Source organism: Oncorhynchus nerka, linkage group LG10 (genome assembly GCF_034236695.1).
Source record: "Oncorhynchus nerka isolate Pitt River linkage group LG10, Oner_Uvic_2.0, whole genome shotgun sequence".
Classification (NCBI taxonomy): Eukaryota; Metazoa; Chordata; class Actinopteri; order Salmoniformes; family Salmonidae; genus Oncorhynchus; species Oncorhynchus nerka.
Window position 1 is genome coordinate 64,497,495 of NC_088405.1, and position 22,910 is coordinate 64,520,404.

Here is a 22,910-nt window from a genome sequence, read left to right on the forward strand (position 1 = left end):
TGAGGTAATTGACCGGTGAGACCCTTTTCATTACCTCGTAGGGCCCCCTCCACTGCGCCAGCAAGCGATGTTCGGCCGTGGGCACAAGCACCATCACTTTCTCTCCCACGGTGAACTCACGGGGGTCGCAGACTTATCATAGGCCCGGCCTTGGGTCCTTTGGGCCTTCTCCATATGCTCCTTGACTATGGGCCACACTGCTGACAGGCGGTCTCTCATCAGGGTAACGTGTTCTATTGTGGATCGAAAGGGGCATGGTTGGGTCTCCCAGGTCTCCTTGGCTAAGTCGAGGATTCCTCGACAGGGTCTGCCATAGAGCAATTCAAACGGAGAGAATCCAGTGGATGCCTGGGGTACTTCTCGCAGGGCAAACATTAAGTGTGGGAGAAGCATGTCCCAGTTTTTCCCATCTCGGGACACCACCCTTCTCAACATGCTTTTTATCGTTTTGTTCAAGCGTTCACACAACCCGTCTGTTTGAGGGTGGAATATGCTTGTACGTATCTGTTGAACCTGATATAACCGACACAAGTCCTTCATCAACCGGGACATGAACGGGGTTCCTTGATCAGTCAAGATAGTCTTGGGGAGGCCCACACGAGAGAACATCAGGAATAACTCCTTGGCAATTCCCTTTGACGACATGTTACGCAGGGGTATGGCCTCCGGGAACTTGGTAGCGTAATCTATAACCACTAGGATGTACTCGTGTCCTCTGGCGGATTTTGGGAGGGGTCCTACGAGGTCCATAGCTATGCGTTCAAAGGGAGTCTCTATGATGGGGAGAGGAATCAAAGGGTTACGTAGGTGTGGCCGTGGGGCTGTACGTTGACATTGATCACACGTCCTACAATACCTGGCCACATCCCGGGTGACCCGGGGCCAATAGAATCTCTGCATGATTCTGTCAATAGTCTTGTCTCGTGCCAGGTGTCCTCCTAGGACGTGGGAATGGGCTAACTGTAGAACTGTATCTCTGTATGGCCTAGGCACCATTAGTAATTCCTGGTTTTCCCCCCTTCGTCGTACGACCCAGTATAAGAGACCCCGCCTGATTGCATAGTAAGGAAGAGGGGGCTCACCTGATCCGTCGACGTTCCTCCCGTCGATCACCTTCACCTTCCTCATGGCCTCCCTTAGGTCTGGGTCTCTATGCTGCGAGGTGCCGAACTGTCCCTTTAATTCCTGGGGCAGGTCGACCTCAGTAGAGGGATGTGGAGGTTGTTCCACATCCCCATCAGGGGTGACCGAGGAGAATCCCTTCCAGGTTCCCTCCTCGGAGGGAGCTTCAAATATATCCCTTAACGCCTGGTTGCTCCTTCCTTCCTGCGTTGTGTATAGCCCTTCACATGTGTCTTCATCGGTGGTTTCTTGGAATATCTGTCGTAAACGTTGGGTCGCTATTTCTTCCTCTGCTGCAGAGGACGAGGACGCGGCTACGTCTCCTTGTAGGACTACTACCTCGGGCTTGGATTTTCTCTTCTTTCCTGTCCCCCTTCTTCCCGTGCATAACGTCATCTGCCGAAGCTCCTTATATAAGGGACAGTCTCTCCCGATCAATAATGGCACCTTCAGCTGTGGCACTTTACCGGCCCTGACTGTACACCTTCCTTTTGGAGTGAGAATAGGCAGATTCACAGTGGGGTAATAGTGGGTGTCTCCATGGATACAGGATACGGCTACTTTGTCTGGTAGCAGTGTTGCGGAGGTCACCATCCGCTCCTCTACTAACGTAACCATACTTCCCGAGTCGAGAATAGCTACCACATCTTGTCCTTCGACTTGCACCGGAATCTCTGAGGCTGGGGCTATCTCTGCTAACCAACAGTGTTGATCCTGCCCCCTCAAAACGGGATGTGTGGGGGTAGGTAGTGATGACTCCGTGACCATGGGCTCATCCTTGCTAGGACATTGTGGGGCATAATGGTTGGGAGACTGACATTTATAACACCGACCCTGCTGTGTGGTGGCTGACTTCTCCCACCTCCGGGAGGGGCTTGGACGTTTCGGTGGCGGCGCGCCGGGGTGAGTCGTGGTACGGGATTGCAAGACTCCTTCCGTTCCTCCTTGTCACTTTTTAACAACTCCCCTGTAGACCGATATGTTTCCACCGCCTGGGCTATGTCGTCGGCTGACAACGGGTTGGCTTGCCCCACAACCCTTTTTAAGTCACTGGGTAATTCTCTCAATATCTTGTCCACTACGAGAGTCTCTATCACATGTCCTACTCCCTTTCCAGGTTCTAGCCACTGTTTCGTCAGTCGTATTAAGGCGAAGATCTGGGCACGGACGGGTTGATCAGCTGTATAGGTCCATTGATGGAACTTTACAGCCCTATCTCTGGCAGTCAGCTGGTACCGGGACAGGATCTCGGTTTTTAGTCGCCCATAGTCCGCAGCTTCGTGGGAATCCAGGTCAAAATAGGCTTCCTGAGCCACCCCGGTCAAAAGAGGGGCTAATGCGCTCGCCCATTCTGTGGGCGGCCACTCTTCCAAGGTGGCCGTCCTTTCGAAGGTCATGAGGAAGGCCTCAATATCATCCTCCTTGGAGAGACGAGGTAAGATGGCGTGAGCAGCCGCTCTTGGCTTAACTCTAGGTTCTTCTAGTCGGTTCAGCTGTTGTTGCAGGAGTTCTATGGTTGTCTGCTGTGCCGTGATCAATTGTTGTAGTAGGGCGTTATCCATTGTTCTTGAATGGTTCCTCCGGGTCTACTGGAAGAATCTTGATTTACTCACTTATCCTTGTGTCACTCGTCCACCTAATGCCTGCATCCTCCACCAATGTGAGCGTACCAAGTAATTAGGCGTCACTCTAAAGCGGGAAGGTGTGCTTAATTGACTCTGGTTACCTTGTCTCCCAGGCTCTGTTGGGCAACTATCCATGAGCCCAGCCTGCCCTCTAGTGGTCCGTCCACATACCTTCCCCCCCAGGACCGAACCGGAGGGTCGGGCGCCAGACGCACCGTCTTGGTCGCGTCGGGACAGCGCGTCTGCATTCCCGTTCCTCGATCCGGCCCTGTGGATGACATGGAAAGAGAATGGTTGTAAAGACAAAAACCATCTGGCTATTCTGTTGTTATTGTTTCTCTTACCAGCCATCCACGTGAGGGGCGCATGGTCAGTAACTAATGCAAACCTCCGACCCAGTAGGTAGTACCGGAGATAATCGAGGGCCCACTTGATGGCTAAGGCCTCTTTCTCTACGGTCGCATACCTCTGTTCCCGATCGCTGAGTTTCCTACTAATGAAGAGAATCGGCTTCTCTGCTTCACCTTTACCCTGAGCTAGTACGGCCCCGAGCCCTGCATCCTCCACCAATGTGAGCGTACCAAGTAATTAGGCGTCACTCTAAAGCGGGAAGGTGGAATAAACGAGTCAGGAAAAAGGTTTTTCTGATTGAACACGGTTCTCTATTGAGAGTATTTTGTCAACAAAAACATTCAAACATAATCAATGAAAAATCTTCCAAGGAAAAACACACATCTTCTTCTCCAGATGAAACAAGAACACAATAGGATAATCTTTAAACTACAACAAACATAAATCACGGTTTTGTCACCGTCTTAGTGGTTCTTTCAGCACAGCTTCTCTCTCTCGGTGGCCATCTTCCAGAGATAGTTTCCCTCTCTCTCTTCTGGTTCCATTCTCTCTTTTATAGGGGAAGGAGAGTATCTCATTAGTACCGTCAGCTGTGCTTAATTGACTCTGGTTACCTTGTCTCCCAGGCTCTGTTGGGCAACTATCCATGAGCCCAGCCTGCCCTCTAGTGGTCCGTCCACAATACGTTGAAAAATTACATTAAAACAAAGTTTATTCAACCACGTTGTGCCAAGTGGGATGTTCCATACTATGATTATAATTACACTGGGACTGGGTAGGGTAATTATGGTGCTCCTCTCGGCTAGATAAGAGTCCTTGAGACACAGGAAAATGGTTTTGTAAACAGTGTTTTTTGTTAAACTTCCCCAACTTGGTATTAAGAAAGTTTGCTGCTATCAACTCACATGCTTAGAATAAAGTAAGTCGCTGCAGAATCTATGGCCATCATCACTGATATAAGTACTGTTACTACACTCTCCTGTTTGCTCTCTCTTTCTGGGTCTCTCTCTCTTTCCTCTCCGGTTTCTATTCCCTACACTCTCTGTGCTCCCTCCATCCAGGCTCGGCCAACATCAATGACCGCAGTATGCTGGGCAGCCGGGACAGTGAGCTGGCTTTGCTGGTGGAGGATGAGGAGAGGGTCCCCTCCATAATGGGAGGAGAGGAGTACCAGGCCGGACCCCTCACTTTGGCACTGCGCAAAGAGTGTTTCAGGTCAGGACTATGGAAAATATGACAGTAGGGTCGATACTCTTCTGCACTCTCTGGGATTTTACATTCAATTAGTTCACTGATAGAGAGGTTCACTGAGTTTGAGGGGTATATACATTTACATTTAAGTCATTTAGCAGACGCTCTTATCCAGAGCGACTTACAAATTGGTGCGTTCACCTTAAGACATCCAGTGGAACAGCCACTTTACAATAGTGCATCTAAATCTTTTAAGGGGGTGAGAAGGATTACTTTATCCTATCCTAGGTATTCCTGAAAGAGGTGGGGTTTCAGGTGTCTCCGGAAGGTGGTGATTGACTCCGCTGTCCTGGCGTCGTGAGGGAGTTTGTTCCACCATTGGGGGGCCAGAGCAGCGAACAGTTTTGACTGGGCTGCGCGGGAACTGTACTTCCTCAGTGGTAGGGAGGCGAGCAGGCCAGAGGTGGATGAACGCAGTGCCCTTGTTTGGGTGTAGGGCCTGATCAGAGCCTGGAGGTACTGAGGTGCCGTTCCCCTCACAGCTCCGTAGGCAAGCACCATGGTCTTGTAGCGGAAGCGAGCTTCAACTGGAAGCCAGTGGAGAGAGCGGAGGAGCGGGGTGACGTGAGAGAACTTGGGAAGGTTGAACACCAGACGGGCTGCGGCGTTCTGGATGAGTTGTAGGGGTTTAATGGCACAGGCAGGGAGCCCAGCCAACAGCGAGTTGCAGTAATCCAGACGGGAGATGACAAGTGCCTGGATTAGGACCTGCGCTGCTTCCTGTGTGAGGCAGGGTCGTACTCTGCGGATGTTGTAGAGCATGAACCTACAAGAACGGGCCACCGCCTTGATGTTAGTTGAGAACGACAGGGTGTTGTCCAGGATCACGCCAAGGTTCTTAGCACTCTGGGAGGAGGACACAATGGAGTTGTCAACCGTGATGGCGAGATCATGGAACGGGCAGTCCTTCCCCGGGAGGAAGAGCAGCTCCGTCTTGCCGAGGTTCAGCTTGTATACATGATATAGCTGGGGTGAACCTGGATGTGTTTGGACTTGAAAGGGTTATCCCTTCTGCAGAAGTGAATCACTTCTCAGGAGATTAACAACTCCCACAGTCATTCTTATGTTAGTGAGGGAGGGGGTAACCAAGGTCCCTACACTGACATACTAATAACGCTGACTCCACTACTAGTAGATGGATCTATTGATTAGTAATTGTTGGCATTTGTGATGCCCTAAAACTGTCCCTTGGAGTCCTAGACAGAGTATGGATACACTTCACAGAGCTTGCCTGAAGCCTATTATGCCAGCAGAGCTATTAGTTTTGGCTCGAATCAGCAGCTACCAAGTATATCCTCTAGTTTCCAAGGGAACCATCTCAGATGACAATCGTGCGCAAGCGTGGTCTCCATTCTCTGTAAGAAGGAATTCTGTTTTATTTTTTTAAATATGAATTTGTGCACCATCCTTCACTCAGCTACTGTATTACAAACTGTCACTCTATCAACAGTTTGAATGTGCAGTTAACTTAGCTGCTTGGCAGTAACTGACTCTGTGCATGTGCTTCCCAGGGTGCTTTTAGGAGCTGATTCTGACCCCAAGATCGATATCGATGACCCAATCAGCGACCATTTTTTCTTGTTGGGATGGAACGCGGCGGCAAAACTGAATGCTAAGATTTATGACAAGGTATACATGTAAATTAATACGACTAAAAGCTATGTTTGGATCTCTTTTTCATGTGCATCGTTATTAGTCTCTCTTTCCCTTTAACCTCCCTCCCTGTCCTCTCTGCTGCTCACCTTTTCCCCTGACTGTTACTTTCCTTCCCTTTACCTGGAACAGGTCTTCCGCTGCCTCCCCTGCAACTCTGTCCACAGCATGAGGGAGCTGAAGGAGCATTCAGGCCTGGAGCGCCTGTGTGACACAGACCCTCAGCAGGCTAAAGAGGAGCTGGAGGCCATCAGGGGGCTACTGGTCCACTTCCCCCTTAACTTCCTGTCAGAGGAGAGTCTGCTCCCCCCACTGGGCAGCAAAGAGGGCATGGCTCCTACGGGACTCTGGACATAAAAGTACCAGGCTACCAGCCACAAGAGCCAGGATGACACTGAAATATCCCAGTACAGAAGGGGAGCGCTTTATAGATTTTATCACCTTTGCCAGATACCACTCCATTATTAATAAAAAGATTGTAACAAAATGTATTCTAAACTGACCTAGCTCAAAAACACTAACTGATGTGTCTACGAAGAATGCAATTAGATGCAAGATATTTACATACTGTAGCTGTTGATACAGAGTGGATTTTAACTCTGTTAAAACGGTCAAACATTTCAAAACAAACCAGATGATAATGTATCCCAGGGTTCCCCAATTGGCGGCCCACAGGTAATTTTATTTGGCCCCCCATGTTTTCTGAGCAAATAAATACATTTAAAATATATTTTTGGGGACACAAAAGACTGTAAAAACACCAGCAAATCAGCTCAGTGATTTTAATTTTGGAAATCTGTTCCAAGGTATTCCCACGCATAATGGAGAGATATCCACAGTGTATAAAACATTAGGAACACCTGCTCTTTCCATGAGACTGATCAGGTGAAAGCTATAATCCCTTATTGATGTCACTTGTTAAATCCACTTCAATCAGTGTAGATTAAGGGGAGGAGGCAGATTTAAAGGAGGATTTTTAAGCCTTGAGACAATTGAGACATATATTGTGTGTATCATTCAGAGGGGGAATGGGCAACTGCCTTTGAACGGGGTATGATAGGGGCCAGGCGCACCGGTTTGAGTGTGTCAAGAACAGCAAAGCTGCTGGTTTTTTGATGTTCAACAGTTTCCTGTGTGTATCAATAATGGCGTCCAGCCAACTTGACACAACTGGGAAGCATTGGAGTCAACATGGGCCAGCATCCCTGTGGAACACTTTCGACACCTTGTAGAGTCCATGCCCCGATGAATTGAGGCTTTCCTGAGGGGCAAAAGGGGGTGCAACTCAATATTGGGAATGTGTTCCTAATGTTTTGTGCACTCAGTGTATGTGATTGTATACAAATGTAGGCAAGGTTTAAAATGATTATGTTTTTGTCTGTTATATCTGTTTGGGCATCTTGTGGTCAATTTGCTGTCTACAAATTATTTAGAATTATGTTCCAGCCCCCTGATCATCCACTCAAGAAAAGAACGGCCCGTGGCTGAATTTAGTTTATCCCTGATGTATACTAACGCATTTTAAGCCTTTCCTGTGCTCCAAGTGACTTTGAGACATGGCTATTTGAAGGATTACCACTGTTTTAATGTCACATGTACATTTTTATAAGGTTGAATCATTGCCACACTCAACTTACCAAATTTGTTTGTTAATATAATACTGAACCTGAGTATTTCCTTTTTTTAAAGGTCTTAGGTACGAGTCTGCCAATACATAACATAACAGGAACAGAATGCCACTGTATGAGGCAGGAGGAGGAATGGAGATCAGAAGTCAAGAGTCTCAGATGATTTAGGAACATTGCGTACATTTATTGTTGCAAGGTTGTGGGTGGATAGCTCCTCTCTCTGTCTCTCTCAGCCTCTCTCCCCCCCTGCCCCTTTCTCTCTCTGCCTCTCACTTCCACTCTCCATGCAGTGCCAGCAAATTTGTCAGAACATTTGTGGTTGTTATGGTGACGGTTATAAAGAGCTGACTAGATTGTGGCCGAAAGAGGAAAGGACAGATGAGCGATAGTCTGAATCAGACAGAGGTATATGACAAAATGGAAGACGAGGTGGCATAGCAAATTCTGTAAAAGGAGGGTCATTGGATTTGCAAGATAGGCAATGACAAAAGAAGAAGACCAAGGACCATATGAGGGGCATGGGGCGAATAGAGGGGAATGAGAGAAATATATTCAGGGGGTGCTCCTGGCGTGCTTTAATTGTTGCGTCTTTTTGTCGTCACCATGGCAACCAAGTGAATTATTGTTACTAATTTACCCTGTTGTCAGTGGTCCAGAACATTCCACTATCTTTCGAAAAAGGGGAGCAAAGAAAAAATATGTTTTTGTAAAGCACAGTTTCTAATCTTGGATGGAATGAGTCATTTTTTGACAGTTTTAATCAAGGAAAAGGTGACTGAAATAGTAACATTTATTTAGTGATACTGCTTATACCACCACCACTACTACAGGTGCTTTTAGCAACTCGGGTGTGTTTACATACACTAGCGTTGTTTTCAATTGCATTGGGTTGCACAAAACAGTTGGTGGTAAGCCAGAAGTTAAATACAATTCCATTTCAACTTACTGTGGATATGTGTAGGATAGTTGGTAATTATTACAGGGGGAAATTGAAACAAAATATCTAAAGTATTGTATTATTAAACAGCCTTTCCAAATGTGGGTCTGTTGTAGACCCACTTCCTCTCTGCTTACCTCATGTCAAAATTAAAAAGTCCTGCACATGCTCTATATGTGGACAAAAAATTAATAATTCGTGGTGGACTTTTCTTTTGACATGAGGTAAGCAGAGAGGAAGTGGGTCTACAACAGACCCACATTTGGAAAGTCTGTTTAATAATACAACACTTTAGATATTTTGTCTCAAATCCCCCCTCTCATAATGACCAACTGTCCTGCCCACTGGCACAGTAAGTTGAAAGGGAATTGTATTTCACTTCTGAATTCCCACATACTGTTTCTGTTAATTATATTCACCATACTACTTTATGTTGAAAGAAGGAGAGTTGTAGCTCTTTAACATTTGAATAACATTTATATGACTTTAGTATTTTCTACTTATTTATGTAGGCCTAACTTTCACTGTATTTTAACATTTTAATGTGCATTAAATGTATGTATGCCTGCAACCTGGACTCCGGGGTAGACGTAACATAGTAATCGAAAATCTGGGATGCTCAAATTAGTATATTTTACATTTGGTATGGAATGCATTCATTTGTGGATGTCCATTTCATATGTTACGAATTCCAAGTTGTTGTGGCTAATGTTAGCTAAGTGGCACCCACCCTCCTTTCATATTTGCTTTATTAAGTTACATGTCTTATGTAACCATATTAAACATAACATATCCCATAGGGCTGCGCACAATTGGTCCCAGCATCGTCCGGGTTTGGCCGTAATTGTAAATAAGAATTTGTTATTAACTGATTTGCCAAGTAAAATAAATGTTAAATAAAATTTAGAAAAATATACTAGTTAAAACGAGTGTCCCGGATTTTCGTTTACTTTGTTACGTCTAGACTACGAGACCAGCATGATCACTTAATTATTAGAATAACTAGGCTATAGTCGATAGGCTTTTATTTGTCAAAATTGTCATCTTTTAACATTTAATAAATATTTTTATAAGTTGTAATGTGAACAGTATTAGTTAATTTGCCTCTGGTTTTTGAGTCATGTCAATCCATGTGTGATTGTCCCAGTCAGACAGGTAAACACTAGGCTAGCCTACAGGCCAAGGCAGCTGCAGTAGTATGTATGTTTACTGATCATCTCTCAGGTAATTTGTCCCCGATGCAGTACGGTAGCACTCTTCGGGGTAGGGAGTGGGAAGAGAGAGAAAAAAAAAAGAGTAGAGAGGAAGGGTGTTGTGTGTGTGTGTGTATAGATGCACACTTGCTGTAAAGGGACGTCATAGCCGATCACACAGACGAACAGGGCTAACGTTACCAAAACATGGCGATGAAATAGTTTATGGACTATATGTCGGGAAATTACTTGGATGTTATCAACTATACTCTTAACTAAAGTATATATTTAGAAGTACGTAACCAGCTCAAATTCGTACAATTGGATCCGTACAGAAACGGCATTTTTCACCGTCGGTACAGGCAGTGTAAGGCGCGATCTGTGTCAACGCGAAAGGAGTGAAAGTTTGTGTTCAGATATCGAATGTCGGACATTCGACGTAGCTAGCTGGCTACATATGATCTACTGACCGCGCCATTTGCTTGCAACGTCATTTGTGGAACATTAAATCTCTGCAGGACGCGAATTACGGCCAGCTAGAATGCAAGCTTATTCAAAATAAATGTTATTTTTGATTTGTGCGTGGGTAGCTAGCTAGGTAACGTTAACAGCTCTGCTGCAGACCACCTTCGTATTATTGCGCTGTTATTATTTAGCCAACAGCTAGCTACCTAGCCAGGTAACTTAGCTAGCTACTTATTCTAACTTTTGTTTAATCTCACAAACATAATTGTATTGTGTAGTTAAACATTCAAAGTATATGTAGATGACCACCTCGTTCGAATTGTCATGCAACATATACGTATTAATATTGCCAAAATGAACGCATAGAGTGCAGCACAATATTGGGTCTCTAACGCAATGGGACTAGCTTGCTAGCTAACTGCATTTCGCCTTGCCGATTTTGCGTCTGGTTGTTTATGTTAGCAAGTCAAGTCTCATAAGGTACCCCCATATCTGTCTGCGCGGGACCTGACAGTGCAGGACACCGCTAAATTAAACATTGGGCCACCTGGATTTTCTACCCGCTGCTACTTTTTAAAACTAATTTACTACTTTTGCCAGTATGTCAGAAAACGCCCCCACACGAAGCTTGGATGACATCGACCTCGCAGCTTTGAGGGTAAGTACAGCGCGTGCCAAAGCTTCATTGATGATTGTCATTTTTGGAAACTTACGAGTACTTTTCAGTTTTTGATGAGCTTCCATCTAGCAAACGTTCTATTTAGGTTAAATGGCCAGTTGTGGGTAAAACATGTGTTTTAGATTTGACTGACGATAATCTTATTAGCAAGCAAGCACTATTAGTATTTGCTGAGGGAGAGGCTGTACTGACACGCCTAGCGCCTAAACTGATGACGTTTGTCGCGCAGCGAGAGTTGAGTGGAGACGTACGGGTTCAGTCAGTCGTCCAAAACTGTCCACGCCAAACTTGGTGCAAAACCACGCCCACGAGAAACATAGCAACATTTAAAACCGCGCTGATTGGTCAGAGTTCGGTTGTTCACTGTGACGAGGTAAAGGCGCGCGAGAGACGGAGTAAGTAGAGACAGAATCCCCACCAAAACATTTCCAGCCTTACCTTGCTTTTCCCGAATTTGTGTAGGAAGTTGCATTGAACTATGTAGATTTTTTGTGTGAGTGATTGCAGCCAGTCTGACTGACCAGATGGATAGCATCAACATCATGGATAGTTGCGTTGTTTTTGGAGGTAGGTAAACTGTGCAGAGTTGTATTACATTTTTGTTATTTGAATGCTCGGCAGACAAGTGTTATCAATCAATCAAATGTATTTATAAAGCCCTTTTTACATCAGCCAATGTCACAAAGTGCTATACGGAAACCCAGCCAAAAACAGCAAGCAAATGCAGATGTAGAATCACATGTGCAGGACTCACTCCCTAGAATGCAGGTACCTATGAAGAAACCTAGAGAGGAACCAGGCTCTAAGGGGTGGCCAGTCCTCTTCTGGCTATGCCGGGTGGAGATTATAACAGTACATGAAACTATCATTTTGAAAACAAAACATGAATTCTTTCAGTGAAATACGAGACCGTTCCGTATTTTATCGAACAGGTGGCAACCCTAAGTCTAAATATTGCTATTATATTGCACAACCTTCAATGTTATGTCATAAGTATGTAAAATTTTGGCAAATGAATTACGTTCTTTGTTAGTGTAACAGTATAACTTTAGACTGTCCCTTCGCCCATACCCGGGCGCGAACCAGGGACCCTCTGTACACATCAACAACAGTCACCAACGAAGCATCGTTACCCATCGCTCCACAAAAGCCGCGGCCCTTGCAGAGCAAGGGGAACTACTCCTTCAAGGTCTCAGAGCAAGTGACGTCACCGATTGAAACGCTGTTTAGCGCACACCGCTAACTATTTCACATCCGTTACATTAGGAAGAAATGGTCTTCACACAGTTCTCAACGAGCCAGGCGGTCCAAACTGCTGCATATACCCTGACGCGAATGCGCTTTTGTTAAATCATCACCCGTTTGGCAAAGTAGGCTGTGATTCGCATGACTAATTAACAGGCACCGCATTGATTATATGCAATGCAGAACAAGCTAGTTAATCTAGTAATATCATCAACCATGTGTAGTTAACTAGTGATTATGTTAAGATTGATTGTTTTTTACAAGATAAGTTTAATGCTAGCTAGCAACTTACCTTGGCTCCTTGCTGCACTCACGGAACAGATGTTCAGCCTGCCACGCAGTCTCTTCGTGGATTGCAATATAATCGACGTCAATAATGCAGATGACCTATTGTTATGAAAACTTGAAATCGTCTCTAATTAATCGACCGTGCCGATTATTCGGTCGACCTCTACTCTCCACGGTTCTGAAACACATCAGTGCGCTGTTGAATTGGTGCCTTTTCCTAGAGCATGTTGCTTTGTGTATGATAACAAAGTTAACCAGTATATTGGTGTTGAGAACAATGCAGGGGAGGCAGCAGCAGAATGAGATGAGAACACAGCCCTTGCCTTATTTTCTAGGAAAAGTGAGGAGAGAGGAAACCCAAACTTAGGTCTATAATCCATAGCCTAACTGTTAAATGTGCCTGTCTTTATAAATCATCAATATATCTACAGAAATAAGACAACCTGCTTCTGTTGCCTGTTTGAGTGTTTGTTTAATAGCCTACTGATTCCGTGAACACCAACCCTCACGCAATGACATATCAAGTAAACAAATTTTGCTTAGCTGTGATAAAGGCTTTACACTTGTTTTTTTTCATTAGAACAGACTCTGGTAATATTTATAATTTATTTAGTGTTTACACTTCCAAATTGTCAATAATTATAATAATAACACATTTTTCTTGATCTCATTATTATAATAATAATTGTCATTATCATTAGTAGGCTTAGTATAGAAGCCTTGTATAACCACATTGAGCTGTAGGCCTAAGAGCGCATCCTGTTTAGTCTTAATACCGTAACTTACTTAGGCCTTTATTTCAATACTTCTATAGGCTACTGTATCAATCAATCATTCATTCATTAATGTCATCACACAGCATTATGAGTCTCATGATTTGAAATGCAATCAAGCGTTTTAGTTTTAAAATAAAGCAAGCCTAGAATAATTAGCTTAAACAAGAATAAACCGTTCCATTTAGAAAATTGCATTCACGAATGAATGCTACTGTTTTAAGTCTGCTGTAATAAAGGCTTAACAAAAAAATGTTACAACAGACTCTCTAGTATGCTTATACTTTATTTAGTGTTTACATTGTTCAAAACGATCAGAGAAATTATATTGTAATCTATACAGCACCGGTTTGACACACACAATATGCACACAGTGCTTGCTCCTTACCTTCTTTTTCTTGATCTCCAGTATTTTCCACAACTAGTCACATTTATTCCACACATCTGACTTTCCCTTTACCTCCTAAGCAACCTGTAAATATTCCCCTTTTTTGAGTTTATTTGTCATGTCCTCTGCATCCATTTGACTGTCACATTCAGAGTTTGTTATAACAAATTTATTGATGTGGAGCGATTTCGGGAGCCATCAGCCACTAAATAATATAATAATACCCATAGGAAAGGTTTTCATCTTTAGCACACAATCTGTTGGTACTATACGATTAGAATGGTTCAAAATATATGTAAAATAGCACAATTTTAAAATTAAATGGCCCATGGAGACCAACTGAGGGTGGTCTATGGTGATAGGTGGGATGGGCTGAGAATGGCTAAGGGGTGGGGTTAAAGAGCATATGTTTGGTAATTTATTATTATGTGATTGCTTTATATATAAAAGTACCATGTACAGTACCAGTTAAAAGCTTAGACACACCTGCTCATTCAAGGGGTTTTCTTTATTTTTACTTTTTTTTTGCATTGTAGATTAATAGTGACAATATCAAAACCATGAACTAACACACATGGAATCATGTAGTAAACAAAAAAGTGTTAAGAAAATCTAAATATATTCAGATTCTTCAAAGTAGCCACCCTTTGCCTTTGACAGCTTGGCATTCTCTCAACCAGCTTCATGAGGTAGTCACCTGTAATGCTTTTGCAACATTCTTGAAGGAGTTCCCACATATGCTGACCACTTATTGGCTGCTTTTCCTTCATTCTGCGGTCCAACTCATCCCAAGCCATCTCATTTGGGTTGAGGTCGGGTGATTGTGGAAGCCAGGTCATCTGATGCAGCACCCCATCAATCTCCGTCTTGGTCAAATAGCCCTTACACAGCCTGGAGGTGTGTTGGGTTATTGTCCTGTTGAAAAACAAATGATGGTCCCACTAAGTGCAAACCAGATGGGATGGCGTATCGCTGCAGAATGCTGTGGTAGCCATGCTGGTTAAGTGTGCCTTGAATTCTAAATAAGTAACCCGACAGTGTCACCAGCAATGCACCTTGAGTGGAACAGGGGTCTAAGGCACTGCACCTCGGTGCTAGAGGCGTCACTACAGACCCTGGTTCGATTCCAGGCTGTATCAAAACCAGCCGTAATTGGGAGTCCCATAGGGCGGCTCACAATTGGCCCAGCATCGTTAGGGTTTGGCTGGGGTAGGCCGTTATGTAAATAAGAATCTGTTCTTAATTGACTTTCCAAGTAAAATAAAGGTTAAATAAAACCATCACACCTCCTACTCCATGCTTCACGATGGGAACCACACATGCAGAGATAATCCGTTCACTTGCTCTGCATCTCACAAAGACATGGCGGTTAGAACCAAAAATCTCAAATTTGGAGTCATCACACCAAAGGACATATTTCCACTGGTCTAATGTCAGTTGCTCATGTTTCTTGGCCCAAGCAAGTCTCTTCTTCTTATTGGTGTTCTTTAGTAGTGGTTTCTTTGCAGCAATTTGACCATGAAGGCCTGATTCACGCAGTCTCCTCTGAACAGTTGATGTTGAGATGTATCTGTTACTTGAACTCTGAAGCATTTGTGCTGCATTCTGAGGTGCAGTTAACTCTAATGAACGTATCCTCTGCAGCAGAGCTAACCCTGGGTCTTCCTTTTCTGTGGTAGTCCTCATGAGAGCCAGTTTCATCATAGCGCTTGATGGTTTTTCGACTCCACTTGAAGAAACTTTCAAAGTTCTTGAAAGTTTCCTGATTAACTGACTTTCATCTCATGAAGTAATGATGGACTGTTGTTTCTCTGCTTATTTGAGCTGTTTTTGCCATAATATGGACTTAGTCCTATTTGGTAAAAGACCATCTTCTGTATACCACCCCTACCTTGTCACAACACAACTGATTGGCTCAAACTTATTAAGAAGGAAAGAAATTCCACATGAAACTTTTAACAAGGCACACCTGTTAATTGAAATGCATTCCAGGTGACTACCTCATGAAGCTGGTTGAGAGAATGCCAAGAGTGTACAAAGCTGCCATCAAGGCAAAGGGTGGCTCCTTTGAAGAATCTCAAATGTATTTTGATTTGTTAAACACTTTTTTGCTTACTGCATGATTCCATATGTGTTATTTCATAGTTTTGATGTCGTCACTATTATTCTACAATGTAGAAAATAGTCCAAACAAAAACCCTTGAATGAGTAGGGGTGTCCAAACTTTTGACTGGTACTGGACATACATGGCCAATATTGATGGAACTTATTTGGCTGATATTGTGCTTTTCAATCAAATTCTGGCTACGGGTGGGATAATGTGGATTTGATTGGATAGAGTTTGAGCTGTCTGATAATTGAGATTTGTTTGACAGTATTTGGTGAAACGGGTGAAAAATACATGCACTTTCAGAATTGTTTGGCGACCTGCTTGTAGCTTGCGATCAACCTGTTGGAGACCCCTGATCTAGCTTCTTCCATCTCCTTACTGCGGCAAGCAGGAGCGGAGTATACGCTGCCCCGTGTTGTTGGCTTGCAGCGCAAAATCTCCCCCATTGAGCAGGGTAGACTGTAACACGGTGACATCCAGATGGTTACTACCAATAATATTACAAATGATTTCTTGTGTAGGCTGCAATTCTACTCTAAATAAAACAAAGTGGGGTGGAACAAGTTGGACATGGTGACTAGGGCTGTTACGGTGACTTTATTATTATTACGAGTCAAGTCATGAAGGCAGTCAAATTCCGCGTGACTGTTTAGTCACGGTAATTAGGCTTCTCCAAGCTCTGATGCTGCTGATGGTCATTAGTAGCCTACCAAATGTGCTAACTGCTTGGTACTCAGCACTCCATGGTCTCTCTAACCACTCTGACATCAATGCAAATGTAATCGAAAATCTAACCAAACACTTAATGAGAGCCCATGAGCTCATGTTGTGCAACATTTCAATAGGCTTTGCCATTGCTTGAGGCCTATTATATTTATTTCTCAACTTCCCTAATATTAAGCACATTGCTTATCTTTACCACAGCAGTATAGCCTACTTGACTGGCATGAAAATGAACCACGGGAAAAGTGCCCTCCATTCGCTATTTTAGTGCATAGATGTATTTTTTCCTCTGCCCCTGTTTTCGAGACAGGTGCATGATTAATGGTCCATTCTAAATCAAAACAAATTTCACACATTATTTAGTATATGTAAAGACACGATTAAATCAAGAATAGTCTGATGGGTAACAATATTAGCCTATCACTTGTGAATTATACATAATCACTTGTGAATGGTGATTAAATAAGGCAAGAAACAATGCCTTTTTTGTGCAACTTTTTTGAATCATAGTCATGCACCTCATGTAGCCTCGTCCATACGCCTATATGTTTTGATAAGGTTTATATCACAACTAAAGATGCCAAATAACTTCTTAATTTTAAGCACATTAAGCCACTTTACAACAGGTGTAGAGCCTAACTGGCATACATAAGTAGTGCGTGAGTTTCAAGTTTATAGAAGGTAATTTTCACCATAAAAATGCACCTTCATAATAAAAGCATTACATGCATAATCACATTTGCGGTCACTTCTGATAATGGTGTTTTCCCGCTAATGGAACATTTGTGCTTATAGCCTACTGCTGTGTGCAAATTGCTGCGCTTATAATGTGAAGAAATAAACTATTAGGTTATCAACATTGCATCAAACATTTTTGGGGATGCTAGTGGATGTATTCATTTGGGATCTATCGCATCCCACAACTGTCCCAGACTTTGTTTGGAATATTTCTTTGTTTGGAATACTTTTGTACTATGGGGATATTAGATCTTAGTGCTTTTTCTGTTCGTTAGGCCGACTCATCTTGTTGGCTGAAAAAGTAAATGTGGACAGTTCTTCCAATATCTTCAATATGCACCTCGGAATTGGATAAGGACGTGCGCAGCTGCGTCGCCGATGTGTCTGTCTTCACTTGTAGCCTGTGAGAAAGACCTGATCACGTGATGAAGAGCCATGTGAGTGAAAGGTGCTTCGGAGCATGCAGCACCCAGGGAGGAGTGGGTGTTGTATGCTATAATTATTATATTTAGCCCAAGGGTACAACGGCCACTAGCCGCAAAAGGCATGGATTTTTTTAGTGGGCATTACGGCCACACAAAGGGGATGCCGCCTGGAAATTCAAGGCATTATCAAGTGCTTGTCAAATTGAGAATGGGAGACTGATGAAGTGTGTACAGCCTGTGTAAAAAAATTAAAATAAATCAAAGCCGAGCTCATGCCTTTTCATGCAACTTTTTTCAAATCCTCCTTAGTAGCATCATGCGGCCTTGCAATGTATTAAAAATCAAAACGATATAGCCCAACGTTTGTAGAACTGAAGTTACATTGATAACGTGAAATTAAGCATATAGGGTACCTATTTCTTTGTTAACCTCTCAACACAGAATAGCCGCACTCCCTCAAGTCATTTGGAGAAAATATCCTTTCTATTTTATTCAGCTTTGTTCAATTGTATTCTTCATACTATAAAATAATATATAACAATCCATGGAATTCTAAGCAAATCTTGTCTGCTTAGTGTAGCACACAGCCATATGGCATAGCTAGATCAGGACCTAGCTAGATCAGGACCTAACATAAGGACAACTCAGTATGCTATTCTTTTCTTCTGAAATAGACTACATTTTCTTCATATCATGCTTCTTTATACCTGTCTAAAATAAATAAAGGATTTATTGTGAAGGTGTAGGCTTTATTACATGGATTTATTATACTTTTTAAAACACTAAGATCCAACGGCTTTTAAAATTAGAAGTTAAACATAAAGGATAAACAAATCCAGATTTTCAGTCGCTGACTTTCCAGGACCAGATACCTTTTTAAGGTATCTGTAAAATGAGATGAATTTGTAATGTGGGCCATCATTTGAGGTTGGCCATTCTAATACCATGATCTGGTGTCAGGATATCATCAAACAAAGACTAAGGAGCATCTAACAGGGTGGAGTATAGTTTGATAAAGGGACATTTTAATATCTCTCACCAATACACTCTAGCAATTTCAGTACAACGAGTTAGACCAGACCTCTCCAGGCAATGCTATTTAATTCTCCATTTTGAGAGAGGGCTCTAAGAGGGATGATTCACTTGAGCTTATTGTTTGATAGCTGTCCTTATAACACCCACTCTGCCTGCTGCACATTACACACACACATAAACACACGCATTCACATAGCAAGTAGAACCTACAGTAGGCTAGTAATAGTGCATGACTATGACTTCTCTTTATGCAGAAGAATCAGATTATAGTGGTGTAGTTAGTAGAATAGGCTAAATTCTTCATGACCCAGCATCAGAAAATGTCAGGTGGTCTGACAAGTGTCAACACGCATTGAATCGACGCTTACCTTCAACTCCCAAATCTGTTCCTGGCTATTTGTTGACCGACCGGCCCCCTTACAGACACCGTTGTTGTGTTTCTTATTTGACGTTTTGGTAGTGCGAGTCTAAAGGCCTCATTATTTGTGGTTGTGATGGGCTTACTTGTCCAGGGAGAGAGAGAGATGGTTTTCTCTAGGTAAGTACACAGACATTAGGGGAGTCTTCTGACGCACAAAGATCCAACAGCATTGTCAATGGATGGAGTTTGCACTTCTGCACCCAAGTTAAGTTGACGGAAGTGAAGTTACCAGTTGGTCCACAGTGTGTTGCTCTGTCTGTGATCAGTGTTGACAGTTTGTTGCTGGTACAGCCCTCTGCACTCCTTAGCTTTAATACAGCTCCACCCTCCCCCTCAATCTCTTTTTCTTCCCTCTCTTCTCACTCTGCGTTGGACGTGGGCGATGCTGCCATCTCTCTCTCCTCCCTCTGGATGATTGCATTAGCCTCCTCTATTCCATCGTTCCCTGTCATTTCATTCATTTCCCCTATTTTGAACACTTGTACTCAAGAGCTTTTACTCCAACCCTTTTGTCAGTCTGTTGATCCTGCTTCTCCTGCTCCTAGTGCTCCTCTTACACACAGCATGGATGCACTAATTGGACCGTTTGTCATTCCCACTCTTTATTTAATATTTTTCTCTCCAACCCTTAGCCCTAATGCTCACATGTATGTATGTATGTATGTATGTATGTATGTATGTATGTATGTATGTATGTATGTATGTATGTATGTATGTATGTATGTATGTATGTATGTATGTATGTATGTATGTATGTATGTATGTATGTATGTATGTATGTATGTATGTATGCCTCATTCTCTTGTACACCTCTCTCACCTCTCCTTGTATGATTTCTCTCTGTTAATTAAAGACAAAACACTGGAAAAAGTCAGGAATTGACAGACCCATTATTGAAACAATATGAAAGCAGGATGTCACGCTGTACATTTCCAACCTAAACCAGCAGCAGAATCACATGGTGAAAGTGGAACTGGGTGTTTCTCTTTTTTTTTTTTTTTTTTTTTTTTTTTCAGGGAAAAAAAGCAATGACTTATTTTAATATTTAGTTTGAAGTAGCCATAATGAACGTCACCTGTGGTTTTTATCTTATGGTGGGGAAATAAATAGAAAATTCAATTACTCCCTTCCCTATAACAATAGTTGGATGATGACTAGCTTTTATGTGGCTGAAAACATCTCAATATCTCTCTGGCCTCCTTATTTGTGGGGTCAAGGCCTACAGTGCCTTCAAAAAGTATTCATACCCCGTAAGACTCACTCATGTCATCATGAAGTGCTTTGAGAAGTTAGTCAAGGATCATATCACCTCCACCTTACCTGTCACCATAGACCTACTTCAATTTGCTTACCGCCCCAATAGATCCACAGACGATGCAATCGCCATCACACTGCACACTGCCCTATCCCTTCTGGACAAGAGGAATACCTATGTAAGAATGCTGTTCATTGACTATAGCTCAGCATTCAACACCATAGTACCCTCCAAGCTCATCATTAAGCTAGAGGCCCTGGGTCTCAACCCCACCCTGTGCAATTAGGTCCTGGACTTCCTGACGGGCCGCCCACAGGTGGTGAAGGTAGGAAACATCTCCACTTCGCTGATCCTCAACACGGGCTCCACAAGGGTGTGTGCTCAGCTCCCTCCTGTACTCCTTGTTCACCAATGACTGCGTGGCCATGCACGCTTCCAACTCAATCATCAAGTTTGCAGACGACACAACAGTTGTAGGCTTGATTACCAACAACGACGAGACAGCCTACAGGGAGGAGGTGAGGGCACTCGGTGTGGTGTCAGCAAAACAAAGGAGATGATCGTGGGCTTCAGGAAACAGCAGAGGGAACACCCCCGTACTCATATCGATGGGACAGCAGTGGAGAAGGTGGACAATTTTGACTTCCTCTGCTTACTTATCACGGACAAACTGAAATGGTCCACACACAGAGACCATATGGCGAAGAAGGCACAACCGCGCCTCTTCCCTCATGAGGCTGAAGAAATATGGCTTGTCACCTAAAACCCTCACAAACTTTTACAGATGCACAATTGAGAGCATCCTGTCGGGCTGTATCACCGCCTGGTAGGGCAACTGCACCACCCACAACAGCAAGGCTCTCCAGAGGGTAGTGCGGTCTGCACAACGCATCACCGGGGCAAACTACCTGCCCTCCAGGACACCTACAACACCCGATGTCACAGGAAGGCCAAAATAATCATCAATGACAACAACCACCCGAGCTACTGCTTGTTCACCCCGCTACCATCCAGAAGGCAAGGTCAATACAGGTACATCAAAGCTGGGACCGAGAGACTGAAAAACAGCTTCTATCTCAAGGCCACCAGACTTTTAAACATCCATCGCTAACACATACAGACTTAAAATCATTGGCCACTTTAATAAATGGATCTCTAGTCACTTTAATAATGTTTACATATCTTGCATTACTCATCTCATATGTGTATACTGTACTTTATACCATCTGTTGCATCTTGCCTGTGCCGATCTGTCATTGCTCATCCATATATTTACATGTTAATATTCAAATCCTTTACTTAGATTTGTGTGTTTATGTAGTTGTGGAATTGTTAGATTACGTTAGATATTGCTGCACTGTCGGAACTAGATGCACAAGCATTTCACTACACTCGCAATAACATCTGCGAAACCATGTGTATGTGACCAATAAAATTTGATTTGATTTGATACCCCTTTACCTATTCCACATTTTGTTCTATTACAGCCGGAATCTATTTTATTAAATATATGTATTTTCTCTCACACATGTACACACAGTACCCCATAATGACAAAATGAGATATATTTGTAAATCTATTGAAATCTATTAAATGTTGGCAGCGATTGCAGCTGTGAGTCTTTCTGGGTAAGTCTCTAAGAGCTTTTCACACCTGGATTGTGCAACATTTAGCCATTTTTTTATTACTCTTGTTTTTTATTTTTAATTCAAGCTCTGTCAAATTGGTTGTTGATCATTCCTAGACAACCATTTTCAAATCTTGCCATAGATTTACATCAAAACTGTGTTGTATTGGATTTGCCACAAACATAACACTTTGTATTCAGGACAAAAAGTTCATTGCTTTGATATGTTTTTTGCAGTATTACTTTGTGCCTTGTTGTAAACAGGAAACAGGATGCATGTTTTGGAATATTTTTATTATGTACAGGCTTCCCTTTCACTCTGTCAATTAGGTTAGTATTTTGGATTAACTACAATGTTGTTGATCAATCCTCAGTTTAAACTCTGGAACTGTTTTAAAGTCACCATTGGCCTTACAATGATGTCCCTGAGTGCTTTCCTTCCTCTCCAAAGGATGTATCTTTGTAGTGACTGGCTGTATTGATACGTCATCCAAAGTGTAATTAATAACTTTACCGTATTCAATGTCTTTAAAAAGTTTTTAGCCATCTACTAATAGGTGCCCTTCTTTGTGAGGCATTGGAAAATCTTACAGGTCTTTGTGGTTGAATCTGTATTTGAAATTCACTGCTCGACTGAGGGACCTTACAATTATCTGTATGTGTGGGGTACAGAGATGATTATGTTAACACTATTATTGCACACAGTGAGTCCATGCAACTTATTATGTGACTTTTTTAAGGACATTTTTACTCCTGAGCTTATTTAGGTTAGGCTGGCCCTCGCTACATATTCGTCGCCAGACCCACTGGCTCCAGGTCATCTACAAGTCCATGCTAGGTAAAGCTCCGCCTTATCTCGGTTCACTGGCCACGATGGCAACACCCATCCGTAGCACGCGCTCCAGCAGGTGTATCTCACTGATCGTCCCTAAAGCCAACACCTCATTTGGCCGCCTTTCGTTCCAGTTCTCTGCTGCC

General features: G+C 43.1%; 2 protein-coding genes across 6 annotated transcripts in view; both read left to right on the forward strand.

Moving 5' to 3' along the window:
* Nucleotides 1-7,672, forward strand: part of LOC115135834 (phospholipase D2-like) — a 42,545-nt gene extending 34,873 nt beyond the window's left edge. For both annotated transcript variants that reach the window (XM_029670956.2, XM_029670957.2), the window contains exons 22-24: nt 4,160-4,313; nt 5,861-5,978; nt 6,135-7,672. In XM_029670956.2, coding sequence (XP_029526816.1) covers nt 4,160-4,313; nt 5,861-5,978; nt 6,135-6,359 — 497 coding nt within the window. In that variant the 3' untranslated portion in view covers nt 6,360-7,672. The remainder of the gene's footprint in view (nt 1-4,159; nt 4,314-5,860; nt 5,979-6,134) is intronic.
* Nucleotides 7,673-9,901: 2,229 nt separating this feature from the next.
* LOC115135835 (misshapen-like kinase 1) overlaps nt 9,902-22,910 on the forward strand; it is a 67,022-nt gene continuing 54,013 nt past the window's right edge. For 3 of the 4 annotated variants that reach the window (XM_029670959.2, XM_065023680.1, XM_029670963.2), the window contains exon 1: nt 9,902-10,883. In XM_029670959.2, coding sequence (XP_029526819.1) covers nt 10,827-10,883 — 57 coding nt within the window. In that variant the 5' untranslated portion in view covers nt 9,902-10,826. Of the gene's footprint in view, nt 10,884-11,308; nt 11,472-22,910 lie in introns of those variants that run through there. The other variant, XM_065023681.1, reaches the window with a different exon arrangement.